Genomic DNA, 27,099 nt, shown 5'->3' on the forward strand with positions numbered 1-27,099 from the left:
TTGTATTTATAGCATTCTGTTACAGAACCAAAGTACTTGTAATTTCTGTAACTAAGTCAAAATTATCCATTTGACACATTTATTTTACCTCTTATTTTTATCTGAGTTCCCTTAGCAGTAAAAGAACATTTTTTCTCTGAATAACCATCTTCTTTTGCCCCAGGGGAATTTTGGCAATCTATTCGAGGAGCAACGCTCTGGTCTGCAGCAGTGAACTGGAACAAAGTCCTTATTTTGTATTTTGTGTGTGTGCTTGACATAATTTGGGATGCAGTACTTCATTCATGTTTGCTATCAGAGTTCTGTCTAGACAAGTGGTCTCAAACTCCATTGTTCAAGACTCCCAGGGAGCTCCTGCACACCCTGTCTTCATAGGTGTTACAAGCATTCAACATCCACCCAAAAAGGGACCAGAGGTTGAGAAAAGCATTCAAGAGATTTTTCCCTGTAGGTCAGAACTCCTTCATGTGCTCCTCCCTTACATCATGCTCTTAGAAGTATACAACATTAAGCAAGCTCTGTATGATTTATTTTGCTGGTGGCAAAACCTGAAAATATATTGTCAGTAAAGAAGGCACAGAACCAGTGATGTTACAAAGGAGACGAAAGATTTCAAAAGTAAAGGAAGGCATGCAGGTATTTGGGGATGACTGCATTCTGACAGCTCAATCTCATTTTCCCACACCGCGATACAGATGATTTTAGAAGGCAATCGCCCATCGTATTTAGGGAACCCAACACAAATCCATCTCAGCTTTCCATGTAAATGAAGGCAGAGCACAGCTTTGAGAAGGAAATGCCTGATGGTGTTCTGTATGACTGACTGGATGATAAAAAAGCAGCATGGGAAACGCTCACCTCCATGAAAGCTGAATTCAAGAGAGCTGCAGTTGTATTCAACGCATCTGCTAGCCTCAGCTTCATCCCTGGCAAAACCAACAGCACAATAACCACTCTATCAAGGAAAGGCTCAGGAATGTGGAGGCAGGGGGTTACAGGTTAGCATTTGATATATTTTGCCAGAGCTCTACAGTAAAGACGATGCTTCAACCAGTGATTTTAATCTCTTACAACACCAACTGCACCTTTTTTTTTTTTTTTTAAATGTATATCAACACTAGCATTTCACTGAAGATCTATATCTCCCTCTACTGAACATAAGAAGGGAACAGCAGCCTTGATGGGAACTGTCAACTGGGTTTTTAACCTTCATATTCAACAGATTCCCTATGGTTTGAAGTTACAGATGACATTTGCCGGGGTATGGATAATGGTCTTCATGCACTGGGGACATTTTTTATTGACTTGTCAAAAGCTTTTGACACAGCAGCCCATAAAGCCTCCACTAAGTAACTTGCCTCATATTAAGGAGAGAAGGAGGAGACATAAAGTATTAGAGATCTTAATCAGTTGAGAAAAAGGGCTCAGATGGGAAGGGAAGCAAAACAGATTTCTCTAGAACTCCTTTGAAACTTTGACCTTTACGGTTTTAAAAAACTATAAGAGACTTCTCACAGGAATAAGGGCTAGCTAGTTTGCATGCAATTCAAAGATTGGTTCCTACCAGATTGCTGGGGAAAAAAATCAGTACGGATAAGGCAGATGTACCAACGTTACAAAACTAATTTAGAGAACAGCAGTAACAACCTACAGCTTTTAGAAGAATTCATTCTTTAAGACTGATGAAGAAAAAGTGAGTATAACCTACTGTTCTCCATAACTATGAACATGTTTGACTATATCCGCTAATGCACGCATATCAATGGCTAAAAATGAGTTTTACAACGCCTAGAATATGTGAAGAGGAGTCATTTTATAGTAAAAGGTGCCCCAACCCATGCTGTCTATACAGACTACATATCCTAAGATCTGAAACATCTCACATGAGCACCACGAGTCCTACTAGCACAGTGACTGCTGGATACATCCAAAGCCAGCAGCTCTAGATCCTGATTCTAGATATTTCCAGGACACGATGTTTGATCTCACTGCAAACCAGAGCACTGGCTACTGATTGACTCCAAGTACTGCAGGTCATGGAGCTGCGATGGAGGGGAGAGACAGCAATTGGACTCCAAGACTGCGTGCTCCGAGATGAGCTCATGCAGATAAGGTAACCTAAGATGTTAAAAAAGATAGATATGAAAATAAACATCCTCCCTAAGTTTTTAGGAGTATCTCTATGAAGCAACAGCTTTATATTTTTTGTTGTATCAGTGAACATCATACAATAACCACTCAACAAGCTTCAGAGCAATCAAACTGGCTCTAGGGAATGTGCAGACTGCTGACATGTGCCTTACAACAAGCAGCTGAGGACACAAGTTGGCCAAACTCTCAAAGCTGATGTTGGCCCAGTACTACGTTGTGCTTAAGTAGCCTGAGGAGACAAGCCTCCTGCTACCAGGTTCTGGAGACGGCCATTGATTCATCACCTAAACTGCTCTCAAAGCAGATTCCACTACTGTTGGAATAATGGATATAACAGATACTGTCCTGACCAGTAATATTGAAGCTTCAGATGAGAATGCTTCAACCAAAGCCCCACTAAAGATATGGTGGGGTATGCAGATGATGAAACAAGCACGGGAAGACTATAAGATGATACACAGGTATCCAATGTGGGAGAGAGGCAATCTGTGATCTAGCCAGGCAATGAAGTAAGCCATGTGAAGGGTTGCTGGGTTTGTACATGCATCTACAGCCTTACTTGTTGTCATCAGCTTCAGTTACAAATGGCTATCAGTTCCTCTTTAGGGGAACTCTCAACCTAGCACAAGCATTTAAAAATTCTCTTCTTGAAAACCACGTGCAAAGCTTAGATGCTCAGATGCTACAAAATGAAGCCTTCTAGATGACAGGTCGCACTGCATTTGCAGGTTACATGTTTTCCTATGCAGTGTAACAATTTTCACCAGTTTGTATGGAAAAAAAGTAGTGTATGTTGTAAAGTAATCCTGCACTGTACCCAAATAAGATACTGGAATGGTTCATCTCTGCAGCAGCTTGAAAAGGAGGTACCACACTAATGCGCTACAGAAGATCCATTCCAACAAGTAATTCCTTCCAATTGAGCTACTAGAAAAACTAACTTCACAAACTCCAGGTGTGAAATGGGTTAAACTACTAGGAACACAGCAGCAACCAGTAGCAAGAACAATTTGGCAGTTGGAGGAAAAGACGAATCTCAGAGTTGCCTATTCTGTTCCTGAATTTCAAGGCTCATTTCAATTTTAATTTGGATTTTGTAATGTTGAATAAATAACTTCTGCACCAGTCATAAGACAAAATGTTCAGGAAAAGAATATTTAAGCAAACAATTAGCACGCTTGTTTCTGCCACTGATAGATTTATCCTTTTCTCCAGAGAATCAAATGGAGCTTTGAGTTCATTTTATTTGTTCACTTGTTACTGAAGTGTGACAACCTCTAGGATAAAAGTTTGGTAACTCCCAGTAGGTCTCTAGAATGCGACTCACTCATTATTGCGAGCGCCTTATACAACAAATCAGAGATGACGTTTTCTGTGTACAGAATGTAAAAGCTTATATAACTTCATGAAGTTTCGTGAAATTCATGCACATATCTCCTGGATGCCTGCAAGCAGTTTCTTGTCCCCTCCTGACCTGCTGGGAAGCAGCCTCAGCACTAAGACACGCTGCAGCACAGCCTGAAGACTCAGGGACTCACCTGGCCTCAGATGGGCATGAACAGGCAAGCTGGTTTCACTGCAAACATCATCGGTTTCGATAACACCGTGTGGCTGCCGTTCTTCTCCTTGTCACGCCAGAAGCAGCAGCAGACTGAGCTACCAAGCAAGTCTGATCCGAGTCAGAAAGTCTCTTCAAACATGCATCAGGGCAGCAGAAGGCAGGTTGATACTTCACTTTATATTGCATCCCAGCATCATTTTAAAATCAAACCTTCAAGACCTTGTTCTAAACTGAACAATGTCACTAAGCTCAGCACTTCCCCCAACACATGCACTGTCAGTACAGATATATGATTGTTACCACTGAAGGAATTTGTTGTTTTGGCAAAATGACCCTCAGCAGATTGAGCAGGTAGTGTAGGTGCTTTCAAAGGCTGCCACAACTGAAACACTTGCCATGGTTTCTGGAATGAGTTTAGCCCCCAAGACGTCCAGTGTGCACTTCTGAATCATGGACCTTGTCCTCTTCTTTCCTTGCCAACAACCTCAGAAATTAAGGACTAGAGGACACTTGCTGAATACCCACAAAAAAGGTAAGACACGCGAAGCCCAACAGACCTAACAGGCAAGTCCTTGACTGCTGCATGCCCTGCCAATTTCAGAAAGGCTCAATTTGGAAGTGTTGCTGTAAACTTCAGGGTTGGTCATGCTTCGAGGAAATGCCTGACCCTTGCCTGTGCATTTGAATACTGCACTCAATTCACGTGCTAAAGATAATGTTGTAGCTTAAGCTCAAAGAAGCTGCCCAACTCCACCCTAAACATGTCATATATTTGCACAAATGGACTCTTTCTGAGTCACTGTAGGTTTTCGACAGAGCGGAGTACTTACCCAGGAGAATCTATTAAGGTAGGACCTTGCTTTCAGCTGGAAAACATTAATTCACTTCCAAAAAGGCATACTGCCTTCTTGGTCATTAATATCACATCATTCTCCTAAGCCGAGTGACAAGGCAGGCAAGTCACCCAGATCTGAGGAAGCATGAAAGGCTAGCTCTACAGAGAGATATTTGGAAGAGAGAAATCACTGCTCCAGTTACTGCAGAAAAATCAATATTTCACTGGACAAGGATGGTCTCCAAAGCAGTCCTGCTTAGACACCGAGTATATTAGCAAAATTGAATGATGCTGATAAAGAAGCCACACGTGACCCTGAACTGTAAGTGCATCAGGGCTGTGCAGAGATTTTAAGGGGTGATGGAACAGTTGAAAATCAAAACAAAGCTGTTGACATAGCAACAGGAGCCCTTTTCATGTTGTACGCTGTGAAGCAGAATCATTAGTTTTGTGGCCTTTCAACAACAAATGGAAGGCTCCAGCGTTCAAAGCCAGAGTATGACGCTGCTCTGTAATGCTGTAGATGTTGCAAGATTTTTAAATAGCATGCAAAACCTTCTAGGCAAGGGCAAAAACCATCTTGGAAGACCAACCACATTCTTGGGAAGCGTTCTGGCACAGCAGCATTGTACAAGTAGGGAAATGAGGAGGAGAGACAGAATGGGCAAGAAATGCACGAACAGGAGAAAGGTAAAAGCCTCAGCACTATGGAGAGACTTCCCCAGTGCAGAGGGTCTCAAACTCTGAGGCTGTAATTTTAGGTAAGCATTAAAGTCAACATAAATCAGCACTGTCCTGTGTTTTCCCAGGTCAGGTCACCTGAACCCATGCTGTCAACGGTTTATGACAATGCAGTAAGACCTGACCATGGTTAAAACTCACTCAACAAAACCATTAATCTCTGAATATGTCATAGCTGTTCTGCTGCACCTCTCCATCTACCTGTACTGCTTCCACTTGTTTGTAGAACTCTTGGAGAGCAGGCGCTCTCTGTCTCACATCTGTGCGGCACTGAGGAGTCCCCCTCACCCCCAAACCAACCTACCAGATTTGTGGGTCCCACAGGGAAAAAAAAAAATAGCATTCAAGAAGATGCCTCCAGTGTAAGAACTTTGGAATCTGAAGTTTTGATGATCTGATCTCCTAATATATGGGAAATAAAAGGTCAGTGGTAGCTGCTGACAGTATCACAGCACGCCACGATAAAGCATTGCTACTACAAAGAGCTATGCTTAGCTCATCGAGTTCGCAGACAGTCTGATCTCACCCGGGCTGCACAACTTGGCCATTCAAACTGCAAACTGCATGTATTCGCAGCCTTTTTTTTTTTTTTTTTTTTTTTTTTAGAAGGGAAACAGTACTGCTAGAAAATATATAGGTTGAGGGCATCAGTGCTGTTGCTGAGGCAGAACAATAACAACTTTGGTCATGATTTATATAGCTAATTTCAGGATAAAGCCCTATCTATTTTTAAAAAGAAAAGACTACAAAATTACCTGATTTTGTATTCGGCAGTGATTACAGTTTATACTGCACAATGTTTCAACTCAGTAAGCATGCAAATAGAATATTTTATTGAAGTAACAGACAAAAGGGATCTTTTCTTCTTTATATGCCCTCTCCACTGCAACAGATTTTATCAGGTTGCAGTCAGATGTGATAGCTTTCTTCTAACCTGAAGTGCCTGTCGAATTTTAGGAAAATTATTTCCTAAACCAAATATTCATTTCTCTCCTTTTAGGCTCCTCTTCCACTTTATTGCTCATTTGTTCTGTTTTAAGTCACAAAAATGATCTTTTGGTCATCTAAAAGCTTTCAGAGCAAAGAGCCCAGAGAAGAAACATCCATCACTAATATTAGATGGTAATCCTGGGATTTGCTTCTATAGTAGCAGCTAAGCACAGTTTTCCATGCATTGAACTCGAAGCCCACCCAGTACTTCATGCTAAAGGAGCATTCCCCACACAGAAGCATAGTGTTATCACTTTTGACCACAGCTGTATCTAAACCAGAGCCCCACAGCGACTGAAGCAGAGGCTTCAACCAAGAAACCCACAGCTACAAGAGATTTCAGTTCCAACCCACATCAAGCCCTTCTCAGGAGATTTTGTTTAAGACTGACACTTCATCTTCTCCTGCTGTTGCTAAGGGCAGGGACCTGCCCAGGAACTCAGCATGGGGAAATGGATGACCATTTCAACAGGCTGCTGCATCAGCTCACCTAACTGGTACCACGTGTTGGTAGACCTTCTGAAATTTTGGGGAGATATGAAGATAAAGGGAATTCTTCCAAAACTGGAGCAAGTCTGGAAGTACAAAGCTACCTCCGCATATTTTACCCAAGCGCAACTGTATGGCAACGCTGACAGAAGTCAGCCAAGAGTCAACATTTTACTAACAAATGAGAAGGAATCCATAAACTGAGACAAGGTAGAAAGAATCTTAAGATAATCATCCTGTTTTTATGGATAACACAAGGGGGGAACCACCACAGAGATTCAAGGAGAAAGCTAGTCTAGTTGAAGCATCTGATTATGAAGACTGACTTCAAAGAGGCATCCTGAATAGATGGACACTAGTGGGCATGATGCCTTTGTCAAGGGCAGAGCAGAACATTTCATTAATCAAGATGTAAAAGAACAAGGCCTTACAAAAAGGGATCACAGCTATATGGAAAGTTGAAGTTCCATCAAATCAACGAATACAAGTATACACAGGAGCAGTACTGCTGCTTAAAGACTGCACAAAACTCTGCTGTGAGCACAGTGTTAGTAAGTCTCGGCTCCTTTATCACTGGATAAAGCACTGAGAAAGTAGTTGACATTCTCAGAACTGGAACTTCAATGAGCAAGCCCTGGCAAAGACAAGCCAGCTTTCTAAAACTGCCCCTTATAGTGGTCAATGAATTAGTATCTTGTACTGCTCATCTTTATTCCTACAGAGGGAAACAGGAACCTCCAAATTCATGTGTCCAAAGTGTGTGCATTAATACTGCTTAAAGAAAACAGCTTTTACTCTTCCTTTATGAAGATTAGAGCTCACATGACAAATCACACTATTTACAAGTTATATCACTTCTTTCCATAGACTGAATGAATTTAGTAAACATGATCATTTGGAACTCTTGGAGGAGAAAAAAATCCGTCTCTGCCATAACACATTAAACAGGACAGTGCCTACTTTCATATTCTACACAGAACAAAATAAACTTTTTGCCCTCGATTTTTCAGTTCAAAAATAAAACCACCTTTTAAGACCCCAGGATTTTTAATTTCACATATTTTTTCACATGTGTTTATGGCTGAAAGATCAATTACAATTCCTTTGTGGAAAATCATTCCCATCAGTTCAATTACTCCATGTAATTGTTTCAGCAATCATAGTTAAATATCCATTTTAATTTTTATTTAAAAACTTAATTACCAAGCATCAAGCAGATGTAAACACTTTAAAATTTTATCTGCTGTCTCCCTCCATGTTCTTCCCCAGTGCAAGTACCATTTTACCATCAGCGTTCTCTAAATCTCAAAAACACACGTGTAGTCATCTAAAACTTCCAACTAACCCATGGCACTCATTAATGCCTCTTTCCCAAAATAACTTGAAGACAAGACCATTGTGGTTCATCAGGCACAAGCATGGCCTGATGGATAGACACTCTGCTTTCATCTTATGTGCCCTACAGCTCCAAAAATCTTCACAGATTTATCTGTGCCTTGTCTCCCCTCTGCCTTTCAGGTGGAAAGGAATCCCAGTTACTGATTTATCAGGAAGAATTCTTTATTGTGGTGCTATTACATATCTATTTTAATCAGCAGCTGATTCATTTGGAGCTGGTGCTCTCATCTTTCCCTAGAGCCTCTCACAGATAGTCCCTTTCATTCAAATGCTGCTAGTAGGTATTGTAATTCAATTCTATTCTTGCATGTAATTCACTAACCTTCAGCGAGATGCCTGTCAAGCAAGTCAATATTTTACACTCCAACTTGAATCCATTTTTGCAGTGTATCAAAATGCAAATTTATTTTTTCTCTTCTAAGAGTCAAAATTTAAGTAGAACCAGACTGGAAATTGGAACATCTAAATGAAATGGCAAATCAGTGGTTGCAAGAATGTGATCAACATATCTCCCGAAGTCCAGAGATAGCTAGTGCCATCAGAACATCTAGTTACAAGCACATTAAAACTCCCCAAGGAGAAAGGAAATGCAGAGTTGGTTAAACATTTATAATAGGTACCTCTGAGTTTCAGTTGCTGCACGCATAGCACGACACAGTTTCCTCCCAAAGTGATATCTGCTCTGCTTTCAAGTCTTTGTATTATTACCAAAACCTATTTAACCTAAGTGAATAGAAGTCTCACCATGCCTTTCCCATTGACTACTTTAAAAAAAAAACACCACACAACATTAACAGAGATGCTTTGCCCAACATAGAAAACAGCCATCCACAGGGACTACAGTTGCAGCTATGGGAAACAAGTACAGCCAATCTTTTACAGCATGCCTCAGGTAAAACCAGTTAAAATTCCCAGTATGGCTTTGTAGCTTTCATAAGCAATGCTATAAATCAGGAAGAACAACTACCATGTTAACATATTAACCTAGCTTCCAGGCTCACAAACCTGAGATTTGCCTGGTAACCTTAGTTACCCCAATAAATACGCTCTGACTTGCTTTTGTGAGTTTTTATCTCTGATGGACACCCAAATTAAGAAGTTGGTTAAGAAGTTGGACTGCAGAACAGAGTTGACACTTGAGTATCATTGATGCCTTCTGGGTGACTGCACGCTTGAAGTCCTACTCAGAGGCATTTTAACTGCAAAGACACCTCAGTTCTGGGTACAGCAGCCAACCTCAAGTCTCCTGAAGAAGCAGCTTAAAACAAAGAAGAAACAGCATTTCTTTCTCAGAAGACCCTTTTACCTACCTGCACAGCCAAAAGCTAGGTGATACCTAGAAGAGGGGCTGAATTTCACACAGCACACATTCGCCTTGGCCTCGATGCTTGCTACTGAATTGTCCAAGTTGGTAGACCACAGCTTCACTAGAGAAACAAAAAGAGAGAAACAAATAAGCAAAAAACAAACTTTATCTGAAAGGTGTAAAACATAGTTCCTTTATACGTAAGATTTTCATGTATAAGATTCTGAACAACCTCAGTTACCAAGATGCTAATGATCAGAAAAGGTCAGATTGCAACCAATGGCTAGTGAGCCTGAGAACACTCTCCGGTACGTACACATCAGCATCTCCCGTGAGTATGGAGAAGGTCCACATCCCACGCAGCTGAGGGCTTCTTCAGAGCAGGTGACTCAATACATGTTATAATCTTAACATTTAAGACTAGAGGACTACAGATTCATATAATCAAGAGCAGGAAGACTTATGCCCTTTTTGTTCCTTGTTTCCTAGCCTGGCTGTACAGAAGAACTCCATGCTCCAAAGCAGAATTGCTTTGCACAGAATAAATACACCTAATTGTATGCTTAAGCACAGCAAGTAAGAACAACTTGTTTTATTCTCAAGGAACTGGCACAGACAGAAAAGAAATCAGTATGCTAGCTTCCTATGATGATATATTTCCTTAGTACAAAGGACTCTACTGTTTTGTGAGACTACTGTGTGAACATTGATTTAACCACATCATACGGAGTGAGCTCTTCCCCTGTGTACTGGCTTCAGGGCTTCCCAGGAAAACCAACAGAAAATACCACAGGCTTTTCAAAATTTAGCTTTCCCCTCCCTCCACAAAAATTTTGAGCATCATTTAACCTTAAAGATGAAGACTGTTAGGTGCTCCCCACATAATGCACCTTATTTTTAAAAGGTGCAGGTGAAACGCTGCCCTCAGTCTGGGCAAAGGGAGCAGCACACTGGCATCAACAGGGTCTGCTACAAAGACTTCAATCAAACAAACATTATCCCTTCCCCCTCTTCTCGATGAGGGGGTTGTGTAACATTTGAGTGTCATGAACAGCGTGCTGAGGAGTAGGCAGAGCAAGATAGAGGCTAGAGCTAAGGACTGAACATGCAGGAGCTACCCAAAGGCTTAATCCTTTAAACAGCTCCAAGAACTGCTTGGGCTTCTTCAGATCTGTAGCCAATGGGTCCTCTGCCACCTTTTGAGGGAAAGCTCACTTTGGAGGTAAAGGAGTGAGCAAAAATGGCAAAAAGGACCAGGAATAGTTTTCCCCAGTGTTTATTACCTCAATAAACAAATGAGGTAATAAGTAGCCTGACTGCACGTCCTCCCACCCTTAGAGTGCTCCTCTATGCCTCCTCTCGGCCATTTGTTCCCTGGAGCTTTGAAGGAGAAGCAAGACTTCCACATGGATTACTCAAACATGTTTTAGACAAGGTTTTACACAAGGAAAGGGAGGAACATTGGCAGGTTCATTCTAAGGCACCTTTTTTTTTTTTTTTTTTAAGTAGTACTGCCAGCAACAGAACACAACAAGACTGTGCTGTTTCTGACCATACGTAGGAGAATGGCTTCAAGAATGAAGGAAATACACGACTGCTCAGAGTGCACCACTCAAGCTTTTTAAAATACAGCCCTGTTGGCATCTGACAGCTGCCTGGAACCATTATAAAGCTGCACACAGATACCAGAAACAAACACTGATGCATGCTGTATTTGCATATAACTATTATGTAAAATTCAATGAAAACATCCCCCAACCTGTTGCTGGATTTTCAGAAATAAATCCATCCTTATTTACCTGAGCTATAATAAAGCTCTAGCTACGTTTCTAAATGAAACAAACAGCCTTACAAGCATAGCTTAAGATGCTCTCTGCTCCCAAGTGAGACTGGATGATATACCTCCCCAGTGTGTTTCTGCTGGGGGGGGGAGGAGGGCAGCAGAGAAATATAGAGCCAGGAAAAAGATAATTTGGCACAGTAGCAAAACATCAGTATTTTGCTTTAATGAACAGAGATGTTCAGTCTAAGTTGCAGTGGCAGTAGAGGACAACACGTTTAGGAAAGTGACAGCATAGGGAGCAAATAAGGTTGTGATTAGAGGATGCTGGCAGACAATACTGCTTAAACCTGAGGTGTGCAGGGAGGTTAAATGTTCTCACCATCCAGAGCAATGTTCTGCCCAAACCTAGGACTGAAAACACACACTTGCCTTGGAGCCTTCTATCTACTTATCGATACTTAAAGCTCTGTCCAAAGCGGACAAGTCTCTTCTTGACACCACCTCTCCTCTACTAAACAAATGGCCGTTGGGTCTCAGTTCTGTGGCAGAAGCTAATTGAGGGCTACGCTGCAACTTGGCTCATTTTTGGTTCAAGTCTTCAGGTCATAAGCTCAGCCATTTACCCTGGTGAAGAGACGACCTGTGTGTTCAAAGCCATCATAATATTCGTTACCACTGACAGACACAGATTAGAGTCTGCAGCAATTTCTGTGATCTAACTGCTGTGGGATACGCTAAGCTCCAATTATATCTTAGTCAGTGCCATTAAAAAGGATATATGCGACATCTAACAACGCATAATGAAACTTGTCAAGTTTTACCTGGAACTGTCCATTATTTTTGCAAAAAGAACTGACAGGTTAATAAAGCATAATTCATAAGGGTAGAGTTTATTTGCTGTAGCTTTCAACAATTTTGCTGAGGTCGAGGCAGTAATTATACAACACACAGATGTCTTTAACACTTAGAATTGTGTAAATGAGGCAAACAACCATCTGAGATTGACTATTTCTAAAACACATGTTCCCAAAGTGTATGTCTCCTAGTATTGCTGTTACTGACAGATACACCTCTGTGGCCAAGTGTCCCTTCACCAAAAAAATAAGATGCTGCCTCTTAAAAAAAAAAAAACACAAAAAAACTCCCCCCCTTTAAAAAGTGTCAGTCTTTTCAATATTCTTTTTATTGGGTTGGAGCTTTACACCAAGCGTGTCAGTTTATAAATTCATCTTCCATAGCTCAGTTCTGTGTCCCAGCACCGACAGAGATGTAATGCCTGCACTGCAGTAGCCGAAGGGGTCGATGTACCCAGCTGCCACGCTGAAGGTAAGAGCAGGAGCACGGTGTAAACTCAGGACTGTTAGCAGGCAACGACTTCACAGCATCCCTCATTGTTCACACAAAGCATAAGACAGTCAGGTATCTTGGTTGCCACTTTAACCATCAGCATTATCTTGACCTTTTGAGGCACTCCCTGTTGAATACGACCCTTAAATCTCCAAGAAATTATTGAACTGCTATTAGCCACGAAAATGAACAGACAAAGTTCAGCCTGATATTTTAAGAGCAGTTAAAGCAGCAGAAGCTGAAGGAGCTAGCTACCTTTGAAAATGAAGCACCAACGCTCTGAACATCCTCAAAGCTGGGGTGCAAACCCTGACATGCAGCTCCCAGCAATGCTGCACTCTTTCACGAAGCCAGCTCAGCAACCAAATTCATGGGTACTGTGAAAAATAGGTGCCAGTAATGCAGCTGTGGTCTCATTTACCAAGGCTGCACAGAAATAGTTCTCCCTTTTTGCAATGCAATAGTTACCTGCATTCCTCCTTGCCACGAGTCAAGGAAAAGTAACCTCCCACTGCAGCTCTGAGCCTTCAGGTGCTCCTGTTCTGCTCCACCTCTCCATTTTGTGCTGGTAAGAGTGAAGGGACTACAGCTAACAAGTGACATAAAACCAGGACTCTTCCTTTAGTTTCTCAAAGTTGCCTGCATTTCCATGTGTTTCGGAGAGCTTCAAAGACATCAGAAGAAAGAATAGGTGCTTGACTGCTCCAGAATTGGTCACTACCCTAGGGGAGGTTGAAATTCTACCCACAGGGCATTAGGTAATATCTTGCTCTCACTGTCTTGTGTCCTAACTTCACCCCAACCAGCAAACTGCATTCCTGGTCTGGAACAGAGAGCAATACTGGATTAGGAAACAGCTGCAAGTCTGCACTGGCTCCAGCACTACCCCAACCCTTTGATACTGATTGTATGCCTTCACAGAACTAAACCTTCTCCGCTGAAATAGCACAGCTTCACCTTTTCCTCCTTATGGGAGGAATCATTTTTCCTGCCATTACCAGAAACATATAAGAACTGAAATTAAGACCACGCACTTTCCCCAAACTGCTCATAGCACAAGTAAACATTTTAATTTTGCTCACTGCTGTCTCATGGGCTTACACTTTGGATCTCCAGGGACATACTCGACTACCTTTGCCCCTTTAAAAGGGAAGGGGGTGACAACCATAGATAAAAATGAGGTTTTCATGCATGCAATTATTCCAAATACAATAATGCTTCTATGCTCTCATTATCTGCTATTAAAGTACAAAGACCTTTCACAAATAAACATCCCGGATCATCTTCAACTAATGAACATGATGCAGGACCCAAGAATACCCAAGGATGTTGTTTCCAACTATATCAGAAGCATTTTATCCCTTGTGATACTCTGTTCATCAGCACCCCCTTTGCTGTGTATGAGCCATGGCAGAGCCTGTTCTGAAGCCCTGATGATAGGATTATTAATCTAAAAGCTCCTTTCCCAATACATGTCTACTGAGCACACCGAGTGCTTTAAAAATTAGCCTCTAACTTGAAAAGACTGAGAAAAGACAAGCAGATACGCAGGCATGCAGGAAGAACTGGCAAGGCTGTCACTTTTTTGCTGGCTTGTCCTGATCACTTGACAAGAAAATTTTATGCCCATGCTTTCCAGGGAAGCATGAAGAGATTAGCTCCAATTGCTCTGGTCACACCAGTATCTATCAACACTGAAATTTCTTGTTAGAAAGCCCAGTGCAGCAGCCTCATACAAGCAGAGAGGTAAAAGAACAGGAAGGTTACACAGCTCTTATATTTCCCACCAGACACTGTACCTGGCCAAACATGTCCTTAATGCATATTCAGAGCTGGCCAGAACAAAATTGAGCACTCATTAAGGTAAGCAAACAGATTAAAAAATATAAGTTAGGCAGACTTATAAGTTCAGACAACTTATAAATGTGAGGAAAAAGTAGCACTTAACTCTTTCAGTATGATGACTGAGATGGAAGTTGGACTCCAGAGTCAGTTTGATTTGGGTGTTTGCTGCTGTTGCTCTGTACCTTAAAGACTTAAAAGCTGTGCTTATTTCAAACACTCACAGAACTCCATTTGTCTCCAGTTGCTTATTATGTATGCAAATCACAGGCAAACCGTGGTAGGAGCAAAGGATAAAATGTTCTAGGCCAATTCTGCTCACCAAAACCCCGGTGTACCTTCAAAAGACCTTCATGGATTGAAGTGTGAGTTATGTCGATTTGCAAACGCTGCTACAGTCATTTCTAAGGAAATACTACACTTTTAGAAACTATTACTGAAAAAGTGAACTGTTAAACTAGAGACAAGAGCTCTGCTTGCAGCTGGCTTTGCAGGACAACTTGTTAACATGCTAATAAGTGTGTGTCTACCTGGAAGATAAGCTTTTTCAAATGCATAGCATGAGGGGGGGAGCAGAGCGATGGAAAGGCTGATAATTTACAAGGTGAATGTTCACTCACTGTATTTAAGCACAGAGAAAACTCTCCACTTCAACCAGAAGGAGGCAAGTGTATCAAAAACATCTAAAAAGCACCTTAAATATAAAATAATCATTAAAGCAATGCTGTAAATGAAATTACCAATGACATGAAGAATGTCAAATGTATTTGAAGAATACTAATGCAGTTTTCTTTTGAAACAGAATTTAAAAGCATTCTGCACAAGAAAGGTTTTCAAGGTTTAATGGATATATAAAATTTATCATTTCAAAGCAGACCATGAACAGCTCTGTCCAGAGCTGTATTAGCCCATCTAGGAGAGCTCATCCCCAAGGACTATGAAAGGGACTCTACAGCTCCTGCTGCTTAATAACTAAATTTGATCTTGTAAACACATTACAGATGAAATCTTGTTCATTAGGGATGAAGAACGTTACGTATTCTTCAGTGCTGTCTTTATTAGTTTCCTACAGCTTCTTAGGAAAGGAAGATTTTCCTACCAGTATGTTGGGAAAAGGCTCCCTTAAAGGATCTCCAAAAGCCCTTCGACAAATGGGCCCTGGAGCACAGAAGTTGAGAGCTTGTCCCAGCGCTCCCATTCAGTCCACGGCCCAGCTCCATTAAACTTAGAAACACCCTGCACATCATGAAAGCAAGAGGCTTCCTACCACGCACAATCTTTAACATTGAGAAATACAGGTAAAAATATGCCTTCTGCTGTTTAACTTCTGCTTTTTCACCGAAAACTGAATTTGTGAAATACAAATACACGCTGCTCTTTTAAAAGGCCCCAAGGCTTTAACTCAACAAGCTTAACTAATGTTAAAACACATTTTGCTTTGTTTAGTGATTTGGAAAATGCTAGAGAGCATACTACCTGAGAATTGTGAACATCATACCAAGAAATCTTAATCCAAACAAAGCCTCTCTTTCTCTAAGTTCTGAACAGTTTGGGAATATCTTGACACATTACCACATCAAGTACAATATCGAAGGCAGCTGAGGAATCAGCTACTTGAAATATCACATTTTTATGCCTCAAAGGGAATACACAAAGCACAAGCCTTCTGCACAGAGATGGGGAAAAAAAAAAATACCTTTTGCATCATCAGAGCCTGAAGCCAATAGTTTTGGGTCCATCAAGTTAAAGTCAACACTCCAGCACCTTTTTTCATGTTCCTGTTTAGAGAAAAAAAATATTGCATGGTAGTGAGTTGTAATCTGATAAAATAGTAAAAGAAAAATGCATGCTGTTTGGTATAAATCATCAGGAGATTCCTGGCCAGAAAACTTTAGTATATTTAGCAGTTTCTCAAGTAAAGCCTTTTCTCCCAGACAGACCAATGCTTGTATGGCATGCCAGACATGCCATGAAAGAAAACAACAGCAGAACAGCAATTTTGAAAGCTAAAACCAGTTTTTATTTTTGTTTATTTTTACTTTTGTTTTTAAATCTTGAAGCAATATTGAGTTCAGGAAATAAATGTTAAAGATCTGTTTTCCCAGCACAGTTTAGCTGCTGTTCCATTGCGTGCTGCCAATTATTGTAGTAGAACACAGCTATATCTCCTTATAATGATTAAGATGCGTGTTCATAAGCCATTCCAAACACCTCTTCTCTGGAAGTCCTGGAAATCCTTACCTTCCTATTCAATTGGGAAGCAAAACTTCTGGTGTCTAATCCTGTTTTTCCAAATGCATACTTATAAGCCTACTCCTCCCCAAAACACAAAAGAGCTGTATCTGCTATGCTGGCATATCCCACGTGGAAGCAAACCACTGCATTGAATAAATCTTTGTACAGGCCAGCAAGACAATAACATGAAAAGCTCACCAGGATAAAGTCACTAAAGGATTTCTAATACATGTGAAGCAGATGTCACTGTGTATGCCTTTAACTATGTAAATCCAAATACAAAAAATTCCAGTGATCTGATAAAGAAACAAAATTAGTTTGTTTTAACACAAGCAACAGCTGGTCCTATCCAGGCTCATTATTCAGTCTTAAAGAAATGCAAAAGGCATTTGTGAGGAAAACAGACAAGATTTTGTCCAGTATAATTTGTTTTTAATTGAGATACGCAGAGGATTAATGAAAACAAGCATTGTAAATGGCTAAAACACAACAAAAGAACAAACAAAGCCTTAAGTAGGAATTAAAACTTAATTGAACTGTCAAGAAAGGAGAACTGAAGGCTAGCCTGCAGTTCATTGCCACTGACCACTTTCAATGCAGTATTCTACCTATGGAAGACCCTGCAGCACTTCCAACCTCTCCCTGAATGGGCTGTCTTTTCTTCCAGCAGCCTCCTTGGTCTGATCACAAGGCCTCACTGCTGAGCTCAGTCCACTTCTGCGCACGCACTGCTCTGCTGAGCACAGAACTCCATCAGGAAGCCTTCTGCCTACTGGTCCCTTCTGCCAGACTTACCAGTTGCACCTGCATCTTGCTCTTCTGCTTTACAAGCACCTGCAACAGCAAATCACTGCAGGATTTTACAGAAGGCTTTTGACAAAGACAGACGTGGAACAGGTACAGAGAGAGAAAGAGAGGTTTCTAAAGAAAGGCAAGACAGAAGTTCAAGAAACTCATTTCTCCCCGTACAGATTCCCTGCCTGTGAGCAGCAGCAAGAAAACATCAACCATTTCATGCCTGTAACAAGAAGATATAGGTGACTCCTTCAGAGGACTACAGCTCCATAAAGCTGTATGGATGAGCCATTTGCCAAACAGAAGCACAATCTATTTTGCCTTGTGAAGCTTGTAAGCCTACTGCTGAACAAAAAGCTGCATCTTAGCCCTAACACTGCTCCCCTGACACGGTCTATAGCATGGGGAAGTGTTGCTCACTGACTGTACATTACCTGGTAGACCTTGGATCTTTGTCCTGTGAACCCATCCCACAGGATGACGGTGCCTTCATAGTCGCTGCTGGCTAGCAGGTTCTTGTGGTAACTACTCCAGCTGATACAGCTAAAAAAAAGAGACACAGTCAGTCTTACCTTAAATCACACCTTACAACAAAAAAATCATGCTTGCAATATGTCAGTCTCTTTGCACAATGTTCAACAAGGGATGATCTTGAATGTCTTTTCCAACCTAGATGATTCTATGATCTGGTCAGTCACTTCACTGAAACATTTAAGAGGTGCCAAAACCAAAACTCGCCGGAAACATAGCAAACCTTCCACCATGAGCTAAAAGAAAAGCTTTACTTGCTTGAGTGATGTCAGTTGCTCCAACAGGAAATACTAGGATTTGGTTGGTTTTGTTTATTTTAAGATACATCCATCTCTAATAATGCTGTTGTTCTGCTGCTTGAATTCCACAAAAAGCTCAGAGCTCAGGGTTTGATGACTTCGTCTCTTGCCAAGAGCTACTACTTTTATCATTACCACAAGGATAACTACTTGCCTAGCAGAAGCTATACACGCAAAACATATAGCTGCATGGAGGACAAACCAACCCCTCTCCCTACAATACACCCAACAGCAAACACATACCTACACGCACAATGAAAGCCTGTGACTTCTGACAAAGTACTTTCAGCTATCTGCACATGGGGGGAAGCCCCTTCCAATTCAGAAGGGAACAGCAGTTTAGGAGATGTTTCTTACCAGGAAGGATATTGCTTGGCTTATATTTTAAACTGAATTAAGTGGCTATGTAAAACTAAGCGACAATTCCACTGACAAACTCTAACTGCTAGCAGACAAAACAAGCGCAACAATACTGCCAAGTCACATTCAGACTGTTCTGGCACTATGCCTCCACTCTGCCTCCTGAAAATCTGACAGAGGTAAGCAAATTTGTAATACTTGTTCACCAATTTTTGGACCATCTGGCACAAAAGCACGCCAGTTGGTATCAACTGTGATGCATGTAGCAGAAACTGAACTGACAGAGCCAATTCACGCAGGTCATCAAACAGCTCTGACACAGTTAACTAGATTATGGCAGCCTTAAGGCCAAGTTTTAACCAACAATAATGCTGGAAGTCCACGTTCCTGTAACTTTTTAGTAATCCTTCGATTAGTGCAGCCACGCTTTGAAGTCCGATGTAGATACATGGAATCCCTAAGGAGCATTTTCACCTTGGCAAATTCTTGGTTCCACTAAACACTTGCATCCTGTTTTCCTTAGGAGTCAGGCACTTGCAGAGGGGAAAATCCTTTTCCTTTGTTAAGGCAGTTTAAAAATATAAGCACTACTGTTCTTTGATTAGCTGAATAACTACAAGCAACTCTGGTGTCCTATTCCTGACCATGCTCTAGCTTACCGGGGCATGAATATAACTTTGTAATTACAGGGAGACTATGAACACCAACTGCAGTCACAACTGATTGCTACATTGCTGTGGCACAAACAAGTTTCTTTGATGTTCTGGAGCAGCTGAGTAATGGGAGGCAAGAAACTCAGCTGGTTTCTAAGAGAAATTTGAAGAGAGATATTTGAAGAGATGTGTGAAAAAAATAACGCACTGTTGGTGCTCGTATCAACGGGAAACTTCACCGGGTAATCCAAAAAGACTTCCAGCTCTGACATGCTCTGTCTGTAAAAGTTACTCCAACTTAAAACACAAGACCAAGTCATCCAACAGTCCCATTTTCCCACAAGTCTCCCGCACCACTGCGTGATGCCTGGAAAATGATTTCAGGACCTTCCTTCCCCCATGCATCTTGGGAAGCTTGCTTTATGGAAACGGCCGCACTTCTGCCTGTGCCCACACCTCCCTACAGCTCACATACTTGCACACTGCTTTCTCCTAACAGCCTCTATTGTTTTTAAAGCTTTGCTTTCAGAAGTTTGAAAGTTTTACTTACCCAATAAAATCTTTACCTTGTACCATCAGCTGAAGAGAGCTGAGGTGACACAGTTTAGGTAGTGCTTCTCCTGGTTTCACATCTTCCAGAATAAGTCATTAATTAGAAAGGGTTAGTGTCACCTCACCTTGCAAGTTCAAGGTTGTCCCTAGAGTTAGCACTAGGATCACCAGGAACGCATCACTATGTTGATGCTACCACCTTCAGGTGCCCACAGAAAAGCAGGTCTTGAGTCTGCCATTTACTGGAAGCCTCGCTCAGAGGCTCAGGGGGCTCCCTGAGGACAGGTGCAGCTGGCAGGCACTGCTCACCAGGACTAGGAGATTAGGAGATGAAGGCTGCAGCAGTCCAGAGATAAGAGATAACCACACCTGACATCTGCAGCCTCCGTCCCATACGTAGGACAGCTGACCACTGATGGAAGGAGAAGTGGTTCAGAGCTCTACAGCTACAGCACGAGGCCCTGGGCTGGGAGCAGCCTCCAAGTAATAGCGGGGGTAAACAATGCACTAGACATTTATCTGCTTAAAGCTTTTCCCCTGACGCCTCACCTCCACTTGAGTCAGGGCTTCAAGGAGACAGCTGAAGAAAGAAATACCGAAGTTCAGCCATAGATGAGCAGACAGAATACAGCACAGGGCCAAGTCCCAGAGAATGCACTCCTCTATCCAGACAGCAGTGAGAGCACATCAGGCAGGTGGAGAGAAGGGGAGATGTGCTGGTGCCTGGCTGGTTAGGGGATCTGTGCTAGGGGAACACAAGAGCCCTGTCTGACCTGCAAGAGAGAGCTAGGAAATGCAAAATAAACTATGCAGAGGGTAATAGTATCACTGGATCTTGAAAAAAAAAAAAAAAAAGTCAGCCCTAATGATGAAAATTCAGAACTATTAAGTGTGTAAAAAAAAAAAAAAAAACCCTACAGTGTAACAGTGCTGTCTGAGACGTGCTAGATCTAAGGATGTAAGTAATGTCAAGTTTATAGGGAGAAGTAATATGTTATCAGATCAATCGATACCGATGGAGAAAAATGAAGGCTTTCTGTGCCCAAAAGCACATTTATTAGACTTAGCGCAGCGAAGAGCAGGCTGTGTGTTCTGCACCACCTAAGCCTGCTGGTGCTAACAAGGGGTTAATGCTCACTTGGAAAGCATTTGTAGGTAGAGTGAGACAGGGAAAATGGGAACTGACAGGTGAAAAATGTTTGGGGATTTGCAGCGACTAAGTGGTTCAATTAACACCTTTTAAGTCACACACACCATAAATCTTTCATTTTTAAGGAATATGATTAAAGGATCATAATAAGACAAAACCAATCCTGTTCCACCTCTCTGCTTTAATTCTTCCCTCATCACCTGACTCTCTGCAAAGTCTGAAATTAGAAACATTCTCCCTGACACTGCAGTACTTAAGCTTCTTTATAAGTTAAAGCCTCAAAAGTAACTTTTTGTAGAGCACAATTCAGGGTTGGATCAGACAGAGGGGGGCTCCCTCTCCAGGTAAAGGACACTTACCTGATCATTCGCCCTATTAAAATGAAAAACAAGCTGTTCTGCACACCCCTACCCTGACTGCCCCATGGTTGTATTCTCTGGCATCTGTGACAGTACAGAGCTGAATAAAAAAACAGCTGTCCTGTGGCTGGGACATTGCAGTGTCTCTCTTTAATGGGGCTTCTCTGGGATGTACAGAGGTCTGGATGGTACTGCAGTGTTCCCTTCTGTGGGGGCACAGATCTCTCTTCCTCGCCCAACATGGGGGATTTTGATGAAACCTGCAAAGCCTTTATCTTCTGGTGCTTTAGTAAGGTGTTATCATGGGTAACAAATTGGGTAAGACTCAGAAGTATATAGGTAAGCAAGATGGAGACAGGGAAAGGAAAAGGTGAAGGGAGATGGACCAAAAATGCAGCTTCCTCAGTCCTCAGATGAATTAAGCACCAAAACCCCAGAGCACGTAAAAACAACCTTTTGCAGACAACCTGCAGCCACACACAGGGTTAAAAAAAAAAAAAATGAAATATGGATGCTGTGAGGTATGATACAAGAGATAGTTACCTAAGGTTGAGACAATGCATAATAAAAAGGGGTTGTTGCATAATGAAAAGGGGTTATGCAAGGTCAGCTGTTATTTTAAACACTAGTAACCATCCTTTTCAGTTTTTGTTTTGTTCTTCAATCCAGAAACAGTGCAACAGCTGCACCCCAGCCATCTACCTTGCTCTAATTTCTGGCAGCTTTATTTCCTAGGAGATTAGCTGGGAAAAACGCTACAAGCAGGTCTCACTGTTTCAGCAGTGGGTGATTAGCTCTCATTCTCCTAACCTCATCATCAGATCTGGACACACGGAAATCCCGACCCCAGGAAGATTTCTGTTCATCTCATTCAGTGACACGAGGGGGCTGGCTCAGTTAGTGCTGTCAGTCATGCTGCTGTTCCTTCCATGAACCAATGCTTTTATGGCTGAAAGGTCTCAAATCCAGGATCAAGTTAGCAGGTGTCAACAGCCCCTCTGGCAAGTGACCTAAACAGAGTTAAAGCTTTTAATAAGGCATAGAACTGCTGTGGTCTGATGTGCTTCTGAGTGCCAAACGCTTGGGATCCAGTCTATTACTATGAGTCAACTGATGCCCAGTCATTTTACAACAGAAATGCTTTTAAGGGAATAATCCATTACTGGCAAGGAGCATCCATGTAGCAATGCTAACCAAATACTTCAGAGACATGCAGAATTACACCATCACAACAAGTGTTTAAGGACATTTTTTTTTCCCCCTAATCAATCCAAAGGAAGTGTTTTGTAGGTTTAAGAGGAATAGTTCTGCAGAACGACTACTTCATTTCACTCCAAAATGAGGCAGCTACTCTGGAAACTGGAATTAATAGAAGTTGAGTGCATACTTTTTATAGCCTGTTTAGTGTTATATGTTTTCTGCAGTGGAAATACAGACGTCCAACAACCATTTGTGAAGTTTTTCAGCATAAAGAGTTCATACCTCTCCAAACAGCAGACCGAACTGAAGAGCGCCATGCTGAGTTGTTGACTAATTTAAAACTTAATTTTGGGAAGCGAGTGACATTTTAAAACCTGACAGCAACGTGCCCATGAACTGCTATTAGGCTAGAGCAATCATACGTTTGATTTACTGACACCAAAAAATGAGAACAATAAAATACTAGCAGCCTGCTAAAAAAGAGACCTTCTGATGCTTTGCTTTTACTGCAGTCGACTAAACAGATGCAGCTGATTTGGGAGGTTTGGGTAACATCTATCACTGAAGTACAGGTGCTGCAAACACACAGCAGTGGGCATGCAGAATATTAAACACGTATTTCAAAGGCGTGTTTACCTAACCACACTTGCACATCACCTATTATAGATTAACAAGGCCTAAAGCTTATTTCTTTTACCTGAACACTAGCTTTCCTGTTTTTGTGTTTGTTTTTTTTCCCCCCTCCTGCAACCTATGGTAAAGCAACAATTCTGCTTCTTGAATAAATCCCAGGAGAGCAGCAGCTCGCTGTTCACCCTGTCCCTCTTTTCCCCTACCACCCCCTGCTCTGGGGTGGGGGGGAGCTGCAGATTATCGCCTGCCACTGCCAGGGACGCCGCAAATCACAATTAGCTCACAGGGTGCTGTTTATAGCTCCTACACAATGCCAGGATTTGCTTCTTGCGCTGAAGCTATGAATCTGTAAATGGGATTTTTATGAGGATTTGTGTGTCAGCTTGTGTTTTTCCTGGAAGCTTCTGCCTCTGTCATCCCCAGGGGACGTGGCGCGCATTTACCAGAACACTGACACACCAACTTCCTCCCCATTCTTAAAAATAAAGATCAGAAAGCTCAGCAGATGATGAAAAAGGAAGGTATTTAAGAAGCTGGTGGGTGTAGAGAGGGGGCTGGAAAAGAGGAAGAAAGGCTCGGATACAGCTCCAGGCAAGCCTGCAGCCCAGCACTGCCTGTGCAAAACCAGAGCCTGCAGCAGGCTCCGTGCTGGGCTGGTGCCAGTGGTGGCCGGGCAAGGGCTTCCCCACAGCTGCATCAGGACAGCGGGCTTGCTCCCAGCCCTCCAGTGCTCTCACAGACATCCCTCAGTGCCACTGCTCCCCCGACAGTCGTGTCACCGACGTAAGCAGTAGCGCCTCGTGCTCCAGCATCACCGCCTGGAACGAGGTTACCCAGGATCCACGCAGGGCGAGCATCCCCTGACGTCTGTCAGGAAAGCAAAGCCGCCTGCAGAGAGGGGAAGGGACCCTACAAGCCGTGCTGCTGTCACATGCCAGCTATGACAGAGCACATCACCAGATCCCAGATGTGTGCTGTCCCCACGTCTCTGCAGGACGTGCCCGGGACAGGCTGAACATCCTCAGCTGTCTGTAGAGCACCACACCAGCAGCTAACACTGTCTTGAGCAAGCTCATTTTATTTGCTTTCTAAATGGCCTCCTAAAAACAGCCGAGAACTCGAAGCTTTCCACAAGGCAACCCTACGACAAATGGGTTTTTGAATGGCAGCATGCCGGGGTCCAACCAAGGTCCAAAAATCCAACCAAGATCTTCAGCAGAATCCCCAAGAGATAGCGGGCAAGAGATGTACCACCCACATAGCACTACAAGAATACACCTGTCCCTGGCATCAGAAAGGGCACTAGCAAGTAGTCAGAATAAGCCTTTGGAAGATCCCGTACTGCCACCCGAATTAAGATCAAACAGCTTTAAGCCAAGGCTTTCTACAAGCAGGCTCCACTTGTTTGGTTTTTACTACAACCCAGGCACATTTTCAGCATACTGCAATATTCTCTAACACAATTACTGTCTTCCTATATAAGTTTTCCCTCAAGCTATGCCACCTCAGAATAGCAAATTATTATACTCTTTTACACTGTGACAGCGAGCCACAGGACCAGTGACTGGCAGCACAGCTAATGGATATAGCAAGGATGCATTTGAGTGACAGCCTCACTTTATTTGTCAAAACCAAGAGCACCCACATGCAGAAGGAAGGCTGATATAATGTGAAGGTGCCAATGGGAAAGAAAAAGAAAAAAAGCATTTCCTGGGACCAATGAGCGAAACTAGAGCAAGGAAACGAAGAGGACCTTGTCCACCTCCGCTGAGGCAGGCTGTCAGAGGACAATACATTTAGCATCATCGTATATTTTTATATATATGTGCATAGAATTTGAGAAAGAGAAGTGTTGAACGCAAGCAGTGTCTTGTCTGGAGCGCAAAGCTGACAGGAGTAACATCACTGGATGCGGTGATGCAGCTCTACGCACCAGTGACTGCCGGGAAAGGCAGAACAAACAATTACCTAACGCCTGGCAGGGCTGTCGGGGCAGATTCCTATCAAATGTGAAGCAGCAAGTTCGGAAGTAGACTCAGAAGGAAATACGGAGTTCATATTTTCCCTTTCTAATTAAGGCAAGAGGTATTAATCAACTGCAAGATTGTTCCATTATTCTGCTCTTCTCTTCAGAATAACGGAGCTGAGCAGCATGAACTGACTATATTTGCTCCAAAAAAAAAGCAGAGCGTTTCACAAGTCCAGCAAAACAATCTCCAACAGCAATATGGCTTATCAATACAAGTTCCTCTCGTACTGTTTATGTCCATCTCCTCACAGGCAATAAATCAGAGGGGGGAAAAAGACAGTTGAAAGAGACTGGCATAAATACCAATGTCATGAAAAGAGAGCAGGCAAGAATGAAGAAAGCCAGTAGTTGATTAGAAAAGGCTCATTCTAAGCAAAAGGGTGCATTTAAATAAATGCATACTGTATACAAACACAGGTGCACAGGGAGAGAGCCTATTACATTTGTATGCTGCCTAGTCCATAATGAACACCTTCACTCAAATAGAGAAATCTGGAAAGCTAGTCCCTAAGTAGTTGTATTTACATCTTCTCCTCCATAAAATACACATATACAATAATCAACATAACCAACAGAAGCGTGACTTATCTATCTTATGGAACATATCAGGTACAAAATTATTCTTTTATGCTATAAAGCAGACTTGCAAACATTATTATTCTTGTTGTACACCATTTTATTTTAGTAGAAGCTGGACTTACATAAATCTGTTGCCTACTCTTTTGCAGGTGCTTTACTGTTTTAAAAATGTAGAGTACTGTGTAAAAACAAACGAGTTCAGGAGTGCTGAAGTTTTCTCTTATAGCACGGGATTGGTTTGATTGCTTATATTATTTACCTTTGAACTGTAACTGAATTTTTGAATTAGGCCTTTTTTTAAGTTACATTAGTTGGATTCTTTCAATTGAAATTCTGGGGTGGTCTATAATTTCTTTGACTTGAATCATCTAAAAAGATTAGAGATCTGGTTGACAGTTAACGATAGAAGCACAAAGCCAAAAATCAAGCAAAGTCTTTTCCCAAAAGCTCAACATAAGGAGGCTCAAACACTACTTCAAGCAGATATAAATTCATCGGCAGAAGGTGCACATGAGGCATGTTTCTTGAGGACTAGCAGCTTCTTAGCACAATGGAAAGGATCCAGTCAACAAAATGAACAGAGCATGAAAGAACTGGTGGCTCTTATGAAGAGCCAGGGACAAAAGTTATCTTTAGATAAGCTCAGTCATTACCTGTAGCAGATCCACTACTCTGGTTTTACTCTGCTTTTAACCAAGTGCGTATCCAAGAGCATTTACAAGGAACATGAAGACAGTTCACTACCATATGCCCCTCTTACTGCCTGAACACCTGGGCCTGCTGTTCCCTTGGATGAGCCTGGCATACCCAATCCTTTGTGCCACCACCACCTTGTCCCACTCAGAACTTGAAGCAAGCTCTCTACCAGCTCCTGCTTTCCACCCTTCCCTTCCCTGCCAAACATTACTGAAATGAATGAAGAAAGCAAAACAGCCACTAGACAAAATAAAAAAGGTGATTCGAGTGTAAATGCAAAGTCAACACCTACCTGATTTTGGAATTACAGGTCATTTCATTCTCAGGGTAGTGAATATCCACTGCATCCTGAATGACTGTACCATACTCATAGACTTTAATCTTCTTTGTCACCCCAGCAATGGCAAAGTAGTCACAGTCTCGGTCAAACTCAATACTAGGGAAAAAAAAGCACAGATTGAGAACCATGCCACACAAGACATGCACTTAGCAGCAGGGTATTTTACCATCTGAACCTTCAGTTTGGCAGAGCTGACGATCATGATCCTTTTGAAGAGTGCAGTTAGCAAAGACCCCATTCAGAGC

The 27,099-nt window shown here is 42.1% G+C and overlaps 1 protein-coding gene across 1 annotated transcript in view; it reads right to left on the reverse strand.

The window, feature by feature from the left end:
• Positions 1 to 27,099, reverse strand: part of COP1 (COP1 E3 ubiquitin ligase) — a 125,042-nt gene that overhangs the window by 44,216 nt on the left and 53,727 nt on the right. Inside the window, exons 12-15 of the mRNA XM_032192085.1 lie at positions 26,807 to 26,950; positions 17,908 to 18,016; positions 16,140 to 16,221; positions 9,476 to 9,592 (exon numbers count right to left, since the gene is read on the reverse strand). Of these exons, the coding sequence (XP_032047976.1) occupies positions 9,476 to 9,592; positions 16,140 to 16,221; positions 17,908 to 18,016; positions 26,807 to 26,950 (452 nt within the window). The remainder of the gene's footprint in view (positions 1 to 9,475; positions 9,593 to 16,139; positions 16,222 to 17,907; positions 18,017 to 26,806; positions 26,951 to 27,099) is intronic.

This window comes from Aythya fuligula, chromosome 8, assembly GCF_009819795.1.
Source record: "Aythya fuligula isolate bAytFul2 chromosome 8, bAytFul2.pri, whole genome shotgun sequence".
NCBI classification, from domain to species: domain Eukaryota; kingdom Metazoa; phylum Chordata; class Aves; order Anseriformes; family Anatidae; genus Aythya; species Aythya fuligula.